Source organism: Gallinula chloropus, assembly GCF_964237585.1.
Source record: "Gallinula chloropus genome assembly, chromosome: 1".
Classification (NCBI taxonomy): domain Eukaryota; kingdom Metazoa; phylum Chordata; class Aves; order Gruiformes; family Rallidae; genus Gallinula; species Gallinula chloropus.
The window spans coordinates 94,842,696-94,857,694 of record NC_140085.1 but is presented as its reverse complement, the minus strand read 5'-3'; the positions used below and the strand labels follow the sequence as shown (position 1 = coordinate 94,857,694).

The 14,999-nt window shown below is 41.7% G+C and overlaps 1 protein-coding gene across 1 annotated transcript in view; it reads left to right on the top strand.

Annotated features, from left to right (window-relative positions):
* Positions 1-431: 431 nt before the first annotated feature.
* CBLB (Cbl proto-oncogene B) overlaps positions 432-14,999 on the top strand; it is a gene marked incomplete at both ends in the record, with an annotated part of 129,078 nt that continues 114,510 nt past the window's right edge. Inside the window, 3 exons of the mRNA XM_084264335.1 lie at positions 432-584; positions 1,711-1,869; positions 10,886-11,136. Of these exons, the coding sequence (XP_084120461.1) occupies positions 432-584; positions 1,711-1,869; positions 10,886-11,136 (563 nt within the window). The remainder of the gene's footprint in view (positions 585-1,710; positions 1,870-10,885; positions 11,137-14,999) is intronic.

Sequence of the window (14,999 nt, the reverse complement as noted above, 5' to 3'; positions counted from 1 at the left end):
CAGGGTCTCACCCAAACCCAACCACCACCCGCTCCCCTTACCCCCAATAAGCCCCAAAGTATGCCCTCAAGCCCTAGGCAGGCGGGCAAGTTTGGCAAGGCGGGACCGGAAGCTCCACCTCACTCCCTCCGAGTCCAACCACTGGTCAGCTCTCCTATCAGTCTCAGCCCTTCCAGCCTCCCCCTCCTTCCCGCCCCCTCCCCACCGCCGATGCTTTCTCCCAGCCGCTACCCCGCCCCTTTCCCAGCTCCACGGTCACTTGTTGGCAGGCGCGTCAAACAAACGCACTTCCCCTTCTGATTGGCTGGGCCGGGGCTGCGGCTCCCGCCTATGAGAAGGGGGGCTCGGTTCCCCGGCGTCGCCGCCTCGCCTCCCTCTGCTCCCCTGGCGGGGCGCATGCGCGGCGCTGAGTGTTGTCCCGGGGGGTGGGCATGTTCCGAGGAGAGGAGCGGCCGCCAGAGCGCCGCGGGGAGGGGGCGGGAGCGGGACAGCTACCGCCGCCGCCGTGGAGCCAGCCTCACTTTCTAGGAGTGAGGGGAGACCATAGCCTGCCGGGGGCTGCGAGCGGTGACACATACAGACCTGTGCGTGTGCATATATCTATATCTCTCTCTCTCTTGCATGTGTCCGTAGGGCTACCTCTGCTCTCTCTGTCTCTCTCTCTTTCCACACACACACGCGCGTACATACCCACCCACCCACCGGGCGGGCTGGGCTGTGTTACGGGCAGGGCGATGCGGGCGGTGGGGCAGTAGCTCCCCATGCGTCCCTGTGGGCCGGCGGCCGCCCGCCGCCCGCAGCGGGAGCGGCAGCAGCAGCGGCGGCAGCAGCAGCACCACAGGGCAGAGTCCTGCGGGGCGGCCGGCGTGTGCGCGGAGCCGGCGCCGCGCTCGAGCGTAGCGACCGCCGACGTCCGCGCCTCAGCGCGGCGGCTGGGACGGGGAACGGGCGGCGGCGCGGGATGCGCTCTGCTCGCCTCCCGGCGCACTGAAGCCGGCCGTCGGCGCTGGGAGAGGAGAGAGCCTCGTCCGACGAGACGCTTCGCCTGCCCGCTGCCGCCGCCGCCCCGGGAGAAGCCTGCCTTCCCCTCCTCCCTCCCCGCCTGCTCCTGCCTCTTCTCGGCAGCTCCTCGGGCTCTCGGCACAGAGCTGCGCGGTGCTAAATCAGTACGTAACGCGTGCGCCGGGAGCGAGGTCCCTGCCCGCCCCTGCCCCCGCTGCCCGGGCGCTCGTGTGCCTTGCGGATTGCTGCCTGCCTGTGCTTCCCTGCTCCCCCCCTCCTCCACCTCTCTTCCCCACCCCCGGCCGCGTCTTCCGCTTTTGTTGTCTGGTGACGGGCATGTGCCCGCTGCCCGCCGGTACGGTGGGGTCCGCGGCCGGCCGAGGGCAGGGGAGCGGCGCGGGGCTGGGCGCGGGGTGGGCCGGGCCCTTGGGCAGTCGCGGTCGGGCCCCGCCGGCGGCGGGTGGGTTCCTTCTTCCCGCCTCCCGGTGTTGACAATAAATCCGGGATCGCCCCTGCCGGTGTAAACGCGGGCCAGGTGGGTTTACGCGGTTTCGTCGTGAAAAGTTAAACTTGTTCCTAAACGTGCCCTGGTCTTGCCCTTTCCTGCCTGTGAAGAAGGAAGTGTTACCTCACTGGCTGCGGCCAGTTGCATGACGAGATGTTTGCGGAGCACCTTGTGAGTCTGTGTTTCTCTGTCGTTGCGGCCAGCTCGGCTCCCAGATGGCCAATTCCCTGAACGGCCGGAACCCGCGCAAGGGACGGATCCTGGGCTTCATTGATGCCATTCAGGATGCTGTGGGGCCCCCCAAGCAGGCAGCTGCCGACCGGAGGACTGTGGAGAAGACCTGGAAGCTTATGGACAAAGTGGTGAGTGTCTGTGTGCGTTCGTGTGTGCGCACGTTGAAGAATGGGGCGATTTTGAGTGGGTACACATGGAGAAACGGTGGCTTCCTGCAGCTCTGCTGTGCTGTGGGTGCCTCGGAAAGTAAGGGGACTTAGGTTTTAGGCTATTTAAGCACCATTTGTCTGTCTTTTTTTCTTCCTATGGCCTCTGGCTATGTTTTTTTTAATCTACGTTTGTGGAGGGAAAACAAATGTGTGTGTTTGCCTTAGGCTATTGTTATTTTCGGATCCTTTAAAATGACTCAAACTTGGAAGAGCTGTCCTATCGAAAAGCTGCTTAACTTAGACTTGTTATCACATATTCTGTGTGTTTCGTGCTGGATCACACTGTTAGTCTGTGAACAAGACCTCTGAAGTATGAAACTTGAGTTAAGCTAATCGTCCTGTGAGACGTGCTCATGATGGCAACATAGATACGCTTGTGCTTTTAGGAATGTGCGTGGGGACTGGGGGATGTCACTCTTGTCAGTTTAGTAAACAGATTAGTATGGCACGCCTAACTTTTAAGTGTGTGTTCTACATTTTAATGATTTTTAAGTACTTGTGCTCTTCATTTTGAAACTGGAAACACACTGTACTGAAACTAATTTTTCAGGAAGTAAGGGGGATAGACTGCGTTTTTTTTTTTTTTTTTTGATCTTGCCGTTCTCTGCAGCAGCCGGACACGTTCTGTTTGGTACCATACAAAATAACAGCTTGTAGGATGATAGGATAGCTTGGAGAGTGCCTTCCCTATGGTAGAAACAGTTTGATTGTAACACGGATAACTGTTCAGGAGATACAGGGGCTCTGTTTTGCATATGAGTTGATACTTAGAACTTCCTCTTTGAACTGCTGGGGAGTGAGCATTGCTACCTGTTAGCTTTGTGTCTGTATGGCAAGAGTTACAACTTTTTAAACGCAGTGATTCTTCATGAACTATTGTACCCTTTTGCTTTCTCTGTGGCTCTTGTAAAAATCAAACGTTTCTCAAAGTTCCTCAGTGGTTATGCAGATCTAGTGATTTCATGTAATATACCTTGACAGGCAATAATTTCTGAGTATTCGATTGAGTCCTCCTATCCCCTCCTTCATGATGCTCCAAGAATAGCATGTTTCTTTCCACCACAGTTTTGGATGGATAATGATGATAAGCATAAAAATTAGCCTTAATAGAAATAGTTTTCATCAGAAAGACTTTGTTGACATTTCCCTATTAGCAATGAGGATGTGTAAACAATGAGGTCTTGCAGTAAGAACTGGAAGTTTAAATACTTGGAAGCAGGCGCTCTTTTTCAGTAGAGGGAAGTTTTCCAGCATGGAAACCATGTGGGGAATGTATGGCTTAATTTCCCCCTGAGTCAGGCCATTTACAAATCTGTATGATAAGGTTGTCCCCTGATACGTTTGTATATTTGCAGTTCCCAGTAAATCTTAACCCTGCTGCTTGGATTTGTGGATTGCTTTTACTCAGCTGATGGAGGATAACTATTTATCACCACTACAAGAGAGCATCAGCACAGCCGGTGGGGCCTGCTCTGCAGAAGTCACTGGAAAGGCTGGACATTGTGCTGCTGTGCTTTCTTTTTTTTATTTTACTGGATAAGTGTCCTCAGTTTGGATCTTTATCCTCTTTAAGCTGCTCTCATTTAATCCAATTTTATTTTCAAATGATATTAAAGTATACCAGACAGTATGATGTCATAGTGTGAGAATGCTGTAGCTTGCTGCTTGAGTTTGTAGCTTTTGGTACTTATAGTGAAAGGATGTGTTTGAACAAATTTAGTAAGTTAGCAAACAGATTTAAGTCTCTTAACCTGATGTAGCAGTAGGCACAGGAAGGTCATTTTCTCCTCTGCCTAGATCAAAACCAGGGATTAACATCAGAAATAGAAGCCTGCTCGATCAACTGTTGTTTCAGATCCCATTTTTGGAGTGTGTCCTATGGGTGATTTCTGCAGTGGGTCACTGGTCAAATAAATATCTAGTGAATGTGATAGGCTCTGCAAAGTCAGTGGGGTGCCAGCCATGGTAAGATTGTGGCTTTGAAACCGATTTTGCTTCTTGTAATAGCAGTCATTACCCTTGTTTATTCTTTAACTGTAATAGCTGTCATAGCCATCTTTTTGCTGCAATGAGGTAGCTAAAGTTTTCTCCCCTTCTAAAGATGTTAGGGAAAAGGAAAATGGATACAAAGCAAAGCTGTTACCATGACCAAAGGGTGAAAAAAAATGATTAAAAACTAGCACTCAATTTCTGGTTTACATTTCTTTCTTTAAAACTGTCATTTGTTACCTTTCTTTAACTTCTTTATGCAGTTTCCTCCTTTGGTAGATGACCTTCTGTATGAATTACTAGTTTTCAATAAAAGCAGTAATACAGATATTGCTATTCTGTAAGAACTATACTATGAGAGTGGTTGTATTGTGTATGTAATAGTTCTGGCTACTTAGATACCATGCAAACTTCCTTGTGTAGAACTAGTTCTATGTCATGCTCTTGAATTGTTCAGAATCCAAGGTAATGTTTGTTTTTTTCATGGGCTGATGCTTTAGTTGTTAGAATAGACAGAAGGCTGCAGTTCTGCTTAAGTCTCTTCACTCTAAACTTATGTTACCAGTTTTTAAAAAAATAAAGAATTTTGGGAGAGTTTTATCAGGACAAGATGTTGGGATGATGCTCCTGGTTGGAGCCATGTTTGTAAAAGTTGCTGTAAGCAACATAGTTGCAAGGAATTAAAAGAAAAAGTATCTTCTTGCAAGAAATCAGTGAATGTGAATTGTTATTTCTCTGCATATCTTATATCTGCATCTTTCTTTTTATACTTCACCCACTTGGATCTGTAGTTATTGAAGTGTGCTGGTATGTCTTTTTTAATGTGAATTTACAATACTAACTGCATCATTAGAGGGGATTCAGTGTTAGCATCAATGTCCGGATTTCCCAGCTGATTTTCTCATGGGTAAGCAGTAGCTTTACCATTAAGAACCAAAAATACATTTTTTTTTTAAATTCCTTTGCAATGCAAAGGACAATATTCCTTTTATGGCTTGGAAGGTTAGCCCTGCTTTCCAGTGCTAGCATTGTATAAGTAACCTGACCATATATCTCTGAACTTCTAACAAGCAAATTACTATTTTTAAGACATGATGTGTATTCTAGAAAGTTTTTATCCTGTAAAATAAAAAATAATATTGATAAATAAGTCTAGGTCTTCCTTTCAAATATGCATAAATTACATGGGGATGTTTTTTTTTTTTCCCTGAAAAAATTTAAACCTAATGATTTGAAAACCTAGAAACTAGCTGTGTATTATTATTAGAAGATAATGGTTATCTTGATAACAACTTTGGGAGAGAATGCCTATTATATAAACATGGGAGAGGTTGGGTTAATTTACTGCTTGGGCTATTCAGAGTTGGCAGTACTATTGTGCACGCTTTTCTATTGTGGGTTTCAAGCCGATAAAATTGTGACATGTTCTGAATAGGAGTTTTTAAAACAGGAATATTTCAGCAACTTTTAATCACTTTTCAGTGCTTTTTTCTACTGTGGAGATTAACAATATTGTCGCAACTGTCTGGGTGCTCTGCCACGGCCCACCCAGTTGTTTGACTACATAAGTGGGGATAGCAATTTGATTTGGTATTTAATAATTACCTAGGAGCAAATTAGAGCATGTCTCCAAAGCTCGTACTATTGACTTAGTGAGTAAAAGCTGTTTTAACTCTGTAACTTAGTAATGTGGTTTTCTTTAAATTAACATTTGTCAGCATCCAAGTTTTCAGCAGCATCTAAGTGAGTGTACAGAGCACAGTAGTTGAAACTGTGCGTGTGCTGGTTATGCTTTGCAATGCTTCATGTAATTGTTATGTTAAAGTGTAACCTTCCAAGTCAAGGAAATGTCATTGCTTCACAAAGTATCTAGAAAAGAGAATCATTGGTTATAACCATGGCCATCTCCAGCACATTACTTAGTCGAAGTTGATGGGAAGTTTTAGGTCCTGCTGACACTGTGGGAGAAAAACCAAAATTCAGACAGAGAAATGGAAGCTTTTCTTTCTCTAATCAGAAGAAAGTAAAAACGACCCTACAAAGTCAGCTGTCCTGTGTGTATGTAGCATCAGCATTGTTCTTGCATATTCCTCCATCCATTATGGAAACATATGGCACAGTTGCAGCGTGGTAGTTGTTGGACAAGCACTTGGTGCATTCTCAGCTGGAAAGATTGGTGATCGATCACCTTTGCTTATATTTGGATGAGAAGGCCTCTGTCAGAAAGAACATCTTTACATCTTTCTGTGGAAAACAAAATGCATTGCAATTAAGGTAGTTTCTAAAGGGAAGAAATAAATGTGTGACAAAGCAGCATAATGTTCAGATTTCATCCAATTTTCCTGATGAAGTTCTTAAGAACTGATTTCTGGTAGCGTTGCACGTTGTGGTTTTCTGGAGAAATGTTCTGGTATCTCATCACAGAGCTACCTTTACACTGCGGTGTGTCAGGGTGCTTTTTTAATACTTTATTTTTTTTTGTACTGTGTGGTCAAAGATAGTCGTTCAGGAGACGGTTTTGAAGCGCAGCTTTGGAAGTGTGGGCACCCGTGCTCTGATTGTTCTTGTCCATTCACGCAGCTGAAAACAGCGTTTAACGGATGTGGTGCTCATTAGATACTTAATTCTGTTTTAGCTGTGTTACTTTCCTTGTATTGTCTTTGACTAGCTTTAGGTGTTTAAACAGATTGTGTCAGGGCTGCCATACTTTCCTTGAACAAAAGTTCTTTTGTCTGACAAGTCCAGGGCTTTCAACTATTGTTTGCTTTAAAAAGTGAATAGAAGAGTCGGTTTTTTGAAAGGAATTAATTGTCTAAATACAATAGGCATCCATTACTCTCATCTCTGAAGATGCTGTAAAATAATACCTTATAATTTAAGTCAAATATCTTCAAAAATGTTATGAGTAGTGATATTTATTTTGTGGGGTGGGAGGGGAGCCGAGGAGAGAAGAGGGGATGTTAGGTTTTTTTTCCCTGTAGGCACTAGAGTAGGATTGTCTGGGTGTTACTGAGTTAACTGTTCCCAAACCTATGTCTGGTAGATTAGGGTAATGCTCTTCACAATCAGAATCGCGTTCTATTGTGTGATTCTGGAGTAACTCCTTGGATTTACCCTGAGGTAGTGAAAAGGAACTTAGCCTTGTCTTGGTTTATCTCGGTGAGAGAGATGTTTTTTACTAACTTGCTGACCCACTGCTTTTCATTTTTTAGACTGAATGCTTGCTAAATATATACATGCTTACTTCCAGTCATAACAATACACAAATCACAGAGTGATATGATTCATGTCCGCTCCTCAAGTGTCGGTGAGGGTTGCTTTGTAACCAACAATATGGAGGTCTTTTATTTTTGGCTTGGTTTATTTTTTGTTGTTGTTGTTGTTGTTGTTTTGCTTTGAGTTCTGTTTCCTTTTGAAGAAAGGTATGTGCGCCACTTCTGGTGCTTTGGTAAATCTTTTGCGTCAGCAGATGTCATTTCTAATTGCTTGCTTTTAATTGTGAACTGCTGTGGTATGTGTCGGGACATCTTGACTCTGGAAACCATATGGTGGTTTACCAGTCATGTCTTTGCAAGCTTAGGTCCTTTGGGCTCGTGTCATCTATAAAGTGAAGAGAGCTTTGTATTACTTCACTGGATCGCTGACTGAACTAAATGTTTGCATTTTTCAATGAGAATACGTAAGACTAATTGAGTTGTACTGTACAACAACTTTTGCGTGACTTCCACAAAGGTTCTAGGGATGTCCTCTATTTTCCTCTATAAATTCAGCAGAAGGTGATGCCTTATAAACCATGATGACCACAGGATCCTGTTTTGATGTGTGTATGACTGTGTAATGATACTGGCCTGAAGAAGAGTTGCTTGAACAGCTGAAAGAGAAACTAATTCTTCTTTATAACTGGATGTACTTGTTGTACACTTGAATGAACTGGCTGTTGAAAATACACCAACCTGCATAAGCAATTCACTTCTTCCTGTTGTTTTTATATTTCTAATGGCATTTCTGATACAAACCCACTTACATTCTGCTTGTTGGCACATCTGATCGAAAAGATAGACTTCAGAAAGCAAATTCTTTGATCATGAGATTTAAGTTAGGATAAATAAGCAATTCAAAATGATTGCAGCTTTTTCTGCCTGTGATCTGTTCTCACGGCTGACTTTTTTTCCTCTGAATAAATATTTTCCTCTTTTCAGCCTTTTTTGGTTTTGTGGAGTTTTTTTCCCCCTTGTGCTTGTTGCTCATGAAAGTTGTGGTGCCTAGTAAGTGATAATGATTTGTGTCATCTGTAGTTGGCTTTGGGAGAATGTCCATCTTGTTTCAAGCTTTTGGAAAATCAGAGAAGTTCAGTTGAAAAATGTATAAAGGTTTTCACTTCTGCTTTGAGATTCCAGTTCTTCTAACTCTTTGACAGCAAGTAATTCACGTATGTCTCTGCATGGATGATCTTCCGATCTGTCTACACATGTAAAATTCTTTGCTCATGTTTCTGAAATCTCCTTAAAGAATTCTAGCTGTCAGCTTAACTTCAACATAACTGAAAAAAAATGTTTAATCTCCTTCAGAAGTGTCTCTTGTTAGTTCCTTTCTTGATCTTCTGAGGTGATACGATACCATCATCCTGCCTTCGCTTGGGCGACTCCTTTACTTGAACTGCTCTTTTAAAAGTTGTGTCTGAATCTTTCAGATTGAGATGTGACTCAGATAAATTCCGCCTTCTGGATCAATCCATTCACCCAAAACTCTTTCAGGCGTTGCTATTTTGTGTATCAGTAAGTGCAGCTTTGCTTTTCTGATCTTGAAAGAATGCCATCATATTCAACCTGTGTGCTTTGAGAATGCTGCAAGTGTCTCTTAACCCACGTCTTCGACCGTGTTGTCCTTTTCTTTATCCTGATAACCTTCTCTTTATCACATCAAACACAGACAAGTTGTTTTCAGTTTTGAAGTGTCTTGCTTTTGTAGATATGGACTGCGGTTCCAGACTTCATCATCTGATGAAGAGATGACCAAGTATCTTTTTGCTTTACTTTTGTTCATTTGTTTCTAGCTTCATCCTCAACTGTGGAGTAATTCCTTTTTGAGCCTCTAAATTATTTTAGAGCTTGTCTTGAAACTTTTCTTTGCTGTTTATATCTAGAAGTGCCTAACTGCTAGTGTCCTGAACTTCAGCGTGTTGAACAGTGTTGTGTTCATGTATTCATATTTGCCTGCATCCGTCTGCTGTATTTTGTTTCCTACAGAGATGGTAGGTTTCACTGTGGGAAGGACTGTCTGTTTTACAACACGTCAGGAGGATTCCTGATCTTTTACTTTGTCTAGTAGGTAAAAGAATAACAGACGTTTACTAAAGTAATATTGGATTGGCGAAATGAGGGGAGTTATTGCAAAGCCATGTTTTAAATACTGTTTTTGGATGGTGCTCACATTTCTATAGAAGTTACGAGTTTGCACTGTTCTAACTGTGCTATATTTTTTCTTTACAACTTGTTAGTGCTCAACTTTTGTCCACTCTTTTGTCTCCATCTCTAACTATGACTCCGGTTACCTAAATCTAATTGCCTGTAAGAACAACTTCGTGCTTGCTCTTCTGTGTGTCGTGTAAGACTGTGTTCATGGCAACAGTCTTAAGGCAGTGAATTTTTTAATCATGTAGATCTTGAGATCAGAGGAGGGGTCAGCAATAGCAACATAGCTTTGAGTTGAGAGAGGCGAATGTTAGCTTGTTTCCTGCCCCCGGAAATGCTCAAGGCTCCCCTTTTTTTATGTTCATACATTAGTAGGAATAGGAGTCTGCTTTTGGCTGTATTAAGATGTTTTTACAACCTCGTTAGTTACCTCAAAAGAATGTCAAAGTCACTAATATATAACGTGGCAATCTCCAAATGATACCTATAAAACTCTTATACCACATGGACTTCATTTTTTGGTAAGCATTTGCATATGTACAGCTGCACACACATGTTTAGAATGTGTCCCTGTGCAGCGTCTTGGCTGAGCATAGATAAGTCGTTGCAGTAGCACTCAAAGCCTACCCATTAGGGTTGATCCCTTTCACTTTCTAGTACAGATTGAGACGAAACAAACTACCAGAGAATTCAGGTAGCCAGGAGATAATTACGCTAGGCTTGTGTGTATTGAAGAAACAAAACCAGTACTACCTTCTTCCTGAAATGTTTCCAGTGGAAACAAGATTCAAATAAAGGTGTTCAATACATCTAAAGCTTGTTCTTTTAATATATATTACTCAAGGAATTTTTGTGCCACTTAGGAATGTGGTAATTCCAAGTCCATTAAGATGTTAACCTTCTATTACAGCCATGAAGTGGGAGATACTGAGTTTATAATGTTTTGTTTTCTGTTTTACGGCATCTATTTGTGAGTGACTTAATTTCTCTCATAGCTAACGGCTTTTGAACAACTGGTGACGTTCAGACCATTTTTGTATGTGTAGACCCCTCAAACTTTAAATTCTTATAGGTTCTAAGAGGTTTTATTGTTGGATAGCGAAAAGAAAGAGATAGCAGTTGACAATGTAATTCATGAGTCAGTTCTTAGTAGGCATTTAAAAGTTCACAGGGAAGTTCACTTGCAGCAGATGAAAATGTACAAAACTACTGCTCTTGGCATTAGATGCATACTGTGTTCGGATAAAATACTCCTTAGCATATTGTAGGAGGGCAAAGACATTCTTACTTCAAAAGCAAAACCCTAAACTATGTGAGCTTGTTTTGCTTTTTATAGATGTGATGGGATTAAGTTAAATTTGACATCCTTTGACATAGACTATGCTGGGACTTCATGGAATATAAAGGAAGTAGAATTTAATTATTTGTGCCCCGGGTTAGAGAATTATGCTTACACCTATTCATTTTCAGATGTCAGATCAGTTTTTCCCCCAGGATGTTTATTGTCTTTTACATTCTCTTGTTTTTGTTTATAGGTAAGATTGTGTCAAAACCCAAAGCTTCAACTCAAAAACAGCCCACCTTACATACTTGACATTTTACCTGACACTTACCAACATTTGCGGCTTATACTGAGCAAATACGATGACAACCAGAAACTTGCACAACTCAGTGAGAATGAATATTTTAAAATCTACATTGACAGTCTCATAAAGAAATCGAAACGGGCTATAAGACTCTTCAAAGAAGGAAAGGAAAGAATGTATGAGGAGCAGTCACAGGACAGGTAAGTGAAATATTTAAATATGAAGTTGGCTGTCTGGCCTGTCTGCATTCTTAACACAGTTTGTCTGCAGCCATTGTGTTTTGACATTTTTAATTATTTAAAGAGCAGAAATATTTATTGTTTGGATTCATTGACCCTGCAGGTCAGTCGGTAATTTGCTGGATTTGTTCCACTGCGTGCTCTTCTCTGTCACTTTGTGACCTTTAAAACCAAGTGCATTTCCTTCATAAAACATTCATTTTGTTGTAATCACTTGTTCACAGGGCCTTACAATATGGAGGTTTTTTCTCTGGCAGAAGGGGAGTGACTGTTACTTGGTTTGAGCTTGACCTCCCTACCCCAATTCTTAAAGCTGTGGGAGCCATGATGCATATTGGCTTAGAGCTTCCACAAGTGATGAAATGGAACAAAACAATATTTGCAATTCTGAGCTATTGTCTGATGTTACCATAAGGCGATGATAATGTTAGTTTGGTGCTAAGAAGCATTCTTTGAAACCTAATGGATTCCTGATTTGCAGTGGTTCAGTTTTAATAACAGGGATTAACATCCACTTTACTTGTACTCTTGGTAGTGAATGAAAAGGTTTCTAATATTTTTTTAAAGAATATTTCAAGAACTTCTGTGCAAAATATGCAGTTCTGTTTTGGGAGGGGTTGCAGCAGTGTTGTGGAAATCGGACTCCACCACGTATGTGATACTTTTTTAATCTATTCAAGATAGATTTGAATAATAATATATTATAATATAAATAAAAGATATGACACTGTTTCCAGAGCCTCTACTTTTTAAAGGACATAGTGGGGAATGGAAGATAGAGAGGAAGTGAAAGGAGGATTGAATCCCTGCCTTTTTGTCTGCACCTGAGCTCAGAAGTGGGGTTGCAGTATAATTTTACAGCTGGTGAAAGTGTTGGTGGAAGCAGTGAAATGTCTACATTCTTGTAAATGTCACTGCTGTTACGTTTGATTTATACATATGTTCCTTCCAGATCTTTAGCAATGACTATAGCTATTCAGTATATTGTGGTAGTCTCCTGTGCTTGACAGGGTGTCTGAAGCTTGCTTAATGTCTAAGGACTGGGGGGGGGGGGGGGGGGGTTCTTAATGTAAAGACTGTCCAGTTGTGGATACACTGGGAGCAGTTTGCCTCAGAGGCACAAAATACACTGAACTCTTGTAGTGATAAGTAAGGATCTTGATGAATGGTTTTTTGTGTTTAAATTCATAAGTATTTAAAGGAGTGTTTTCACTACAGATGCATCCTTAAAGAACCCTTGGAAGAATTGCACTTACGGGTTCTCTCTTCTTTTAACTATCCCATGTGTTGTATGTATAAAAGTGTGGCAAAGGAAGTAAGAACTTTTTATGGTAAGGGAAATGTGACATAAATGGTTGCATTATGCACACAGGTTTGTTTTAGACTTCTCTGTGTTGTATGAAACCTGCATTTACTTCTGGTTCATAATAAATTAAAGCCGGTTTCAGAGTCACTTTCTTGAAGTCTGCTGTATGCTCGTGCAACCTTTCAGTGAACAGTAACTGTTACCCTTAGGATGGAAGTGAAGTGGTGGCACAAGGATGTCATTTGTGAAGCAGGTTTTGAAGCAGGTGCAGTTATAGAATATTTACTGTCATTTGTTTGGGTCATTCTTGCGAGGTCGTTGGAGAAGAGGGATTTTAAAAGAAAACGCAGTCATGAAGTGCACTGAATCATGAGAACAGGGTCTCTAAATACCAATTTCAGAAGGTGGCAACTATATTTTTGCCAGACTGATAGAGTTTGAAGCTTTAGGAAAGGAGTACAGTAGAAATGTTTCTCCTCTGCTAAAACTGTTAGTTGGGTTTCTTATACAAATTACATTCTGACTGTATGTCAGAATGCTTGAAATACATAAAAAAAGCTTAAATGTTGTTTCAGTGGTTTGTGCCTCATGCCATATCAAGTTAAAGTTGATGTCTTTGTAAGCCTGGTGCACCCTCTTTCATCTGCCAGTAGGGTGATGTTTTATCTGTATGTGTGTCCTAGCTTAAAGTTGAATGAAGGTATACTTGTTTGCTGAGCCCGATGGCTTGCTGCCTTTTTGCTCTGCAGTGCTTCAATATACCAAATCCTGTTAATTCTTGGTAAGTTAATAAAAGAAGCTGTGAATGTTTTTAGCTTCTTTCCTTTAAAATATAGCTGCATTAACCTAAGTATGCTATTTGTTAGTGTTAAAATGCAAATACAGGAGTGGTCATTTAAATAAGTCTCTCTGAAGATGTCTTTAAAATGACTGTCAGATTGAAGTGTAGTCAATTTGAAAAAAAAAAGGCAAGCCAAAAGCCTCTCATCTTGACACTAGGGCAGTTCCTGTGGTTTTCAATCTTACGCTTCTGCTTTGTTTCTGTTAGTGTCTCTGAGCTTTCTGGATGAAAGGTCATCATGAAAAAGAGAAACTAGATGCATTTGGAAGCATTTTGTGTGTGTGTGTGTATATATATATATATAAATATATATTTTAACTGGCATACTTTTAGCCTATTAGGGCTATTGAATAATCTTTTAACTTCTGCAGTGATGGTACATTTAGGAACCAGCAGCGATACACATGTGATTGTATTTTCCCTGATGACACCAAAATTCCTCTATTGGGGAGAATTTGTCATGAATTCTAGTTTTTAAAAAGCCTGTGGATGAAACAAGATAGGGTGCCAGTCAGATTATTTGCAGGTGGCTAAAATGACAGCTGACGCTGTGACGGTGTTGCCGCTCTGTCCTGTGCATCAACTGCATGTAATAGCTGTTTAAGACTGGTTGGTGCTGTCATGTTTTACTCCTTTGGGGTGAGTCTTGCTGAGCAGAGAAGGTATGGCTTACAACTTTGTTTATTGTGTGTGAATTGCGTCTACCTTCTAGGTGCAGTGTCTAGTATATAGTTATGTCTTTATGCTTAATGAAGTAAGAAATGATGTTCCATAAATTCTGTAAACTGTACTAGATACAGGCTGCACAGAAGTTTTGCCTGTGTGGAAATACTTATTTTTTACCCCCAATGATTTTACTTTTTAAGGCTTATTAAGACAGACTTATTAAAATTACAGTTCAGGTACATCTACTCTTCTTAAAAGGCTTTCTGTGTCTTTGAGGGTCTGGGTTTTGGATTTTGCTTGTTTGTTTTGGTACCCCCTCCCCCTTGTTGTTTATTGGGATGTAGACTAAAGCTGGAAGGCATAATTTCTGTGAAGTCCAAACTTCCTTTTGTCTTGCTGCATTCCAGAATTATGCATCCAGAAAAAATAATAACTTTGTGGGCTGGCAGTTTTTTCAGACAAATGTGTTAGCCAGGTGTAGAAATCAGGGACATAAGTTACAGTAATAAGACTAGAGGAGGAATAAAGCGGCAGTGAGGAGGTTACGTTTGGATTTATTCAAGATGCTGAACATTGTCTTCAATGGGCTAACACAACCATTTCTTAGTAATGGAGACAAGTGTGAGCTTTCCTGTGCTTACCTGTAAATCATGTCCTTGGAAGAATGCATCTTGAGATGGAATTTGTTCATTGTCTGTTTTAATACCACATGCCTTCTGCTGTATGCCCTTTACATGATGACAATAAGAAAAATGAATTAAAAACCCCAGGGTTTATACTTCCCTTCAATAATCTCTTAAAAGCTGTTTGATTCAGCCAAAGTTAGTTGGCTACTGTTTTTAAGTGGCATTGCAAAAGTCAAAGAGGATGATAAAAGATGGATATTTTATAACTAGTGGGCAGCACAGATGAAGATGGCAAGAGGAGAAGAGCCGAGGTGGTTTTGAAGCCAGCATAGAAAAAGGTGTGCATGGAGGGAAAGTCAGAGCTTTGAGTAGTCCTTTGGTGTGA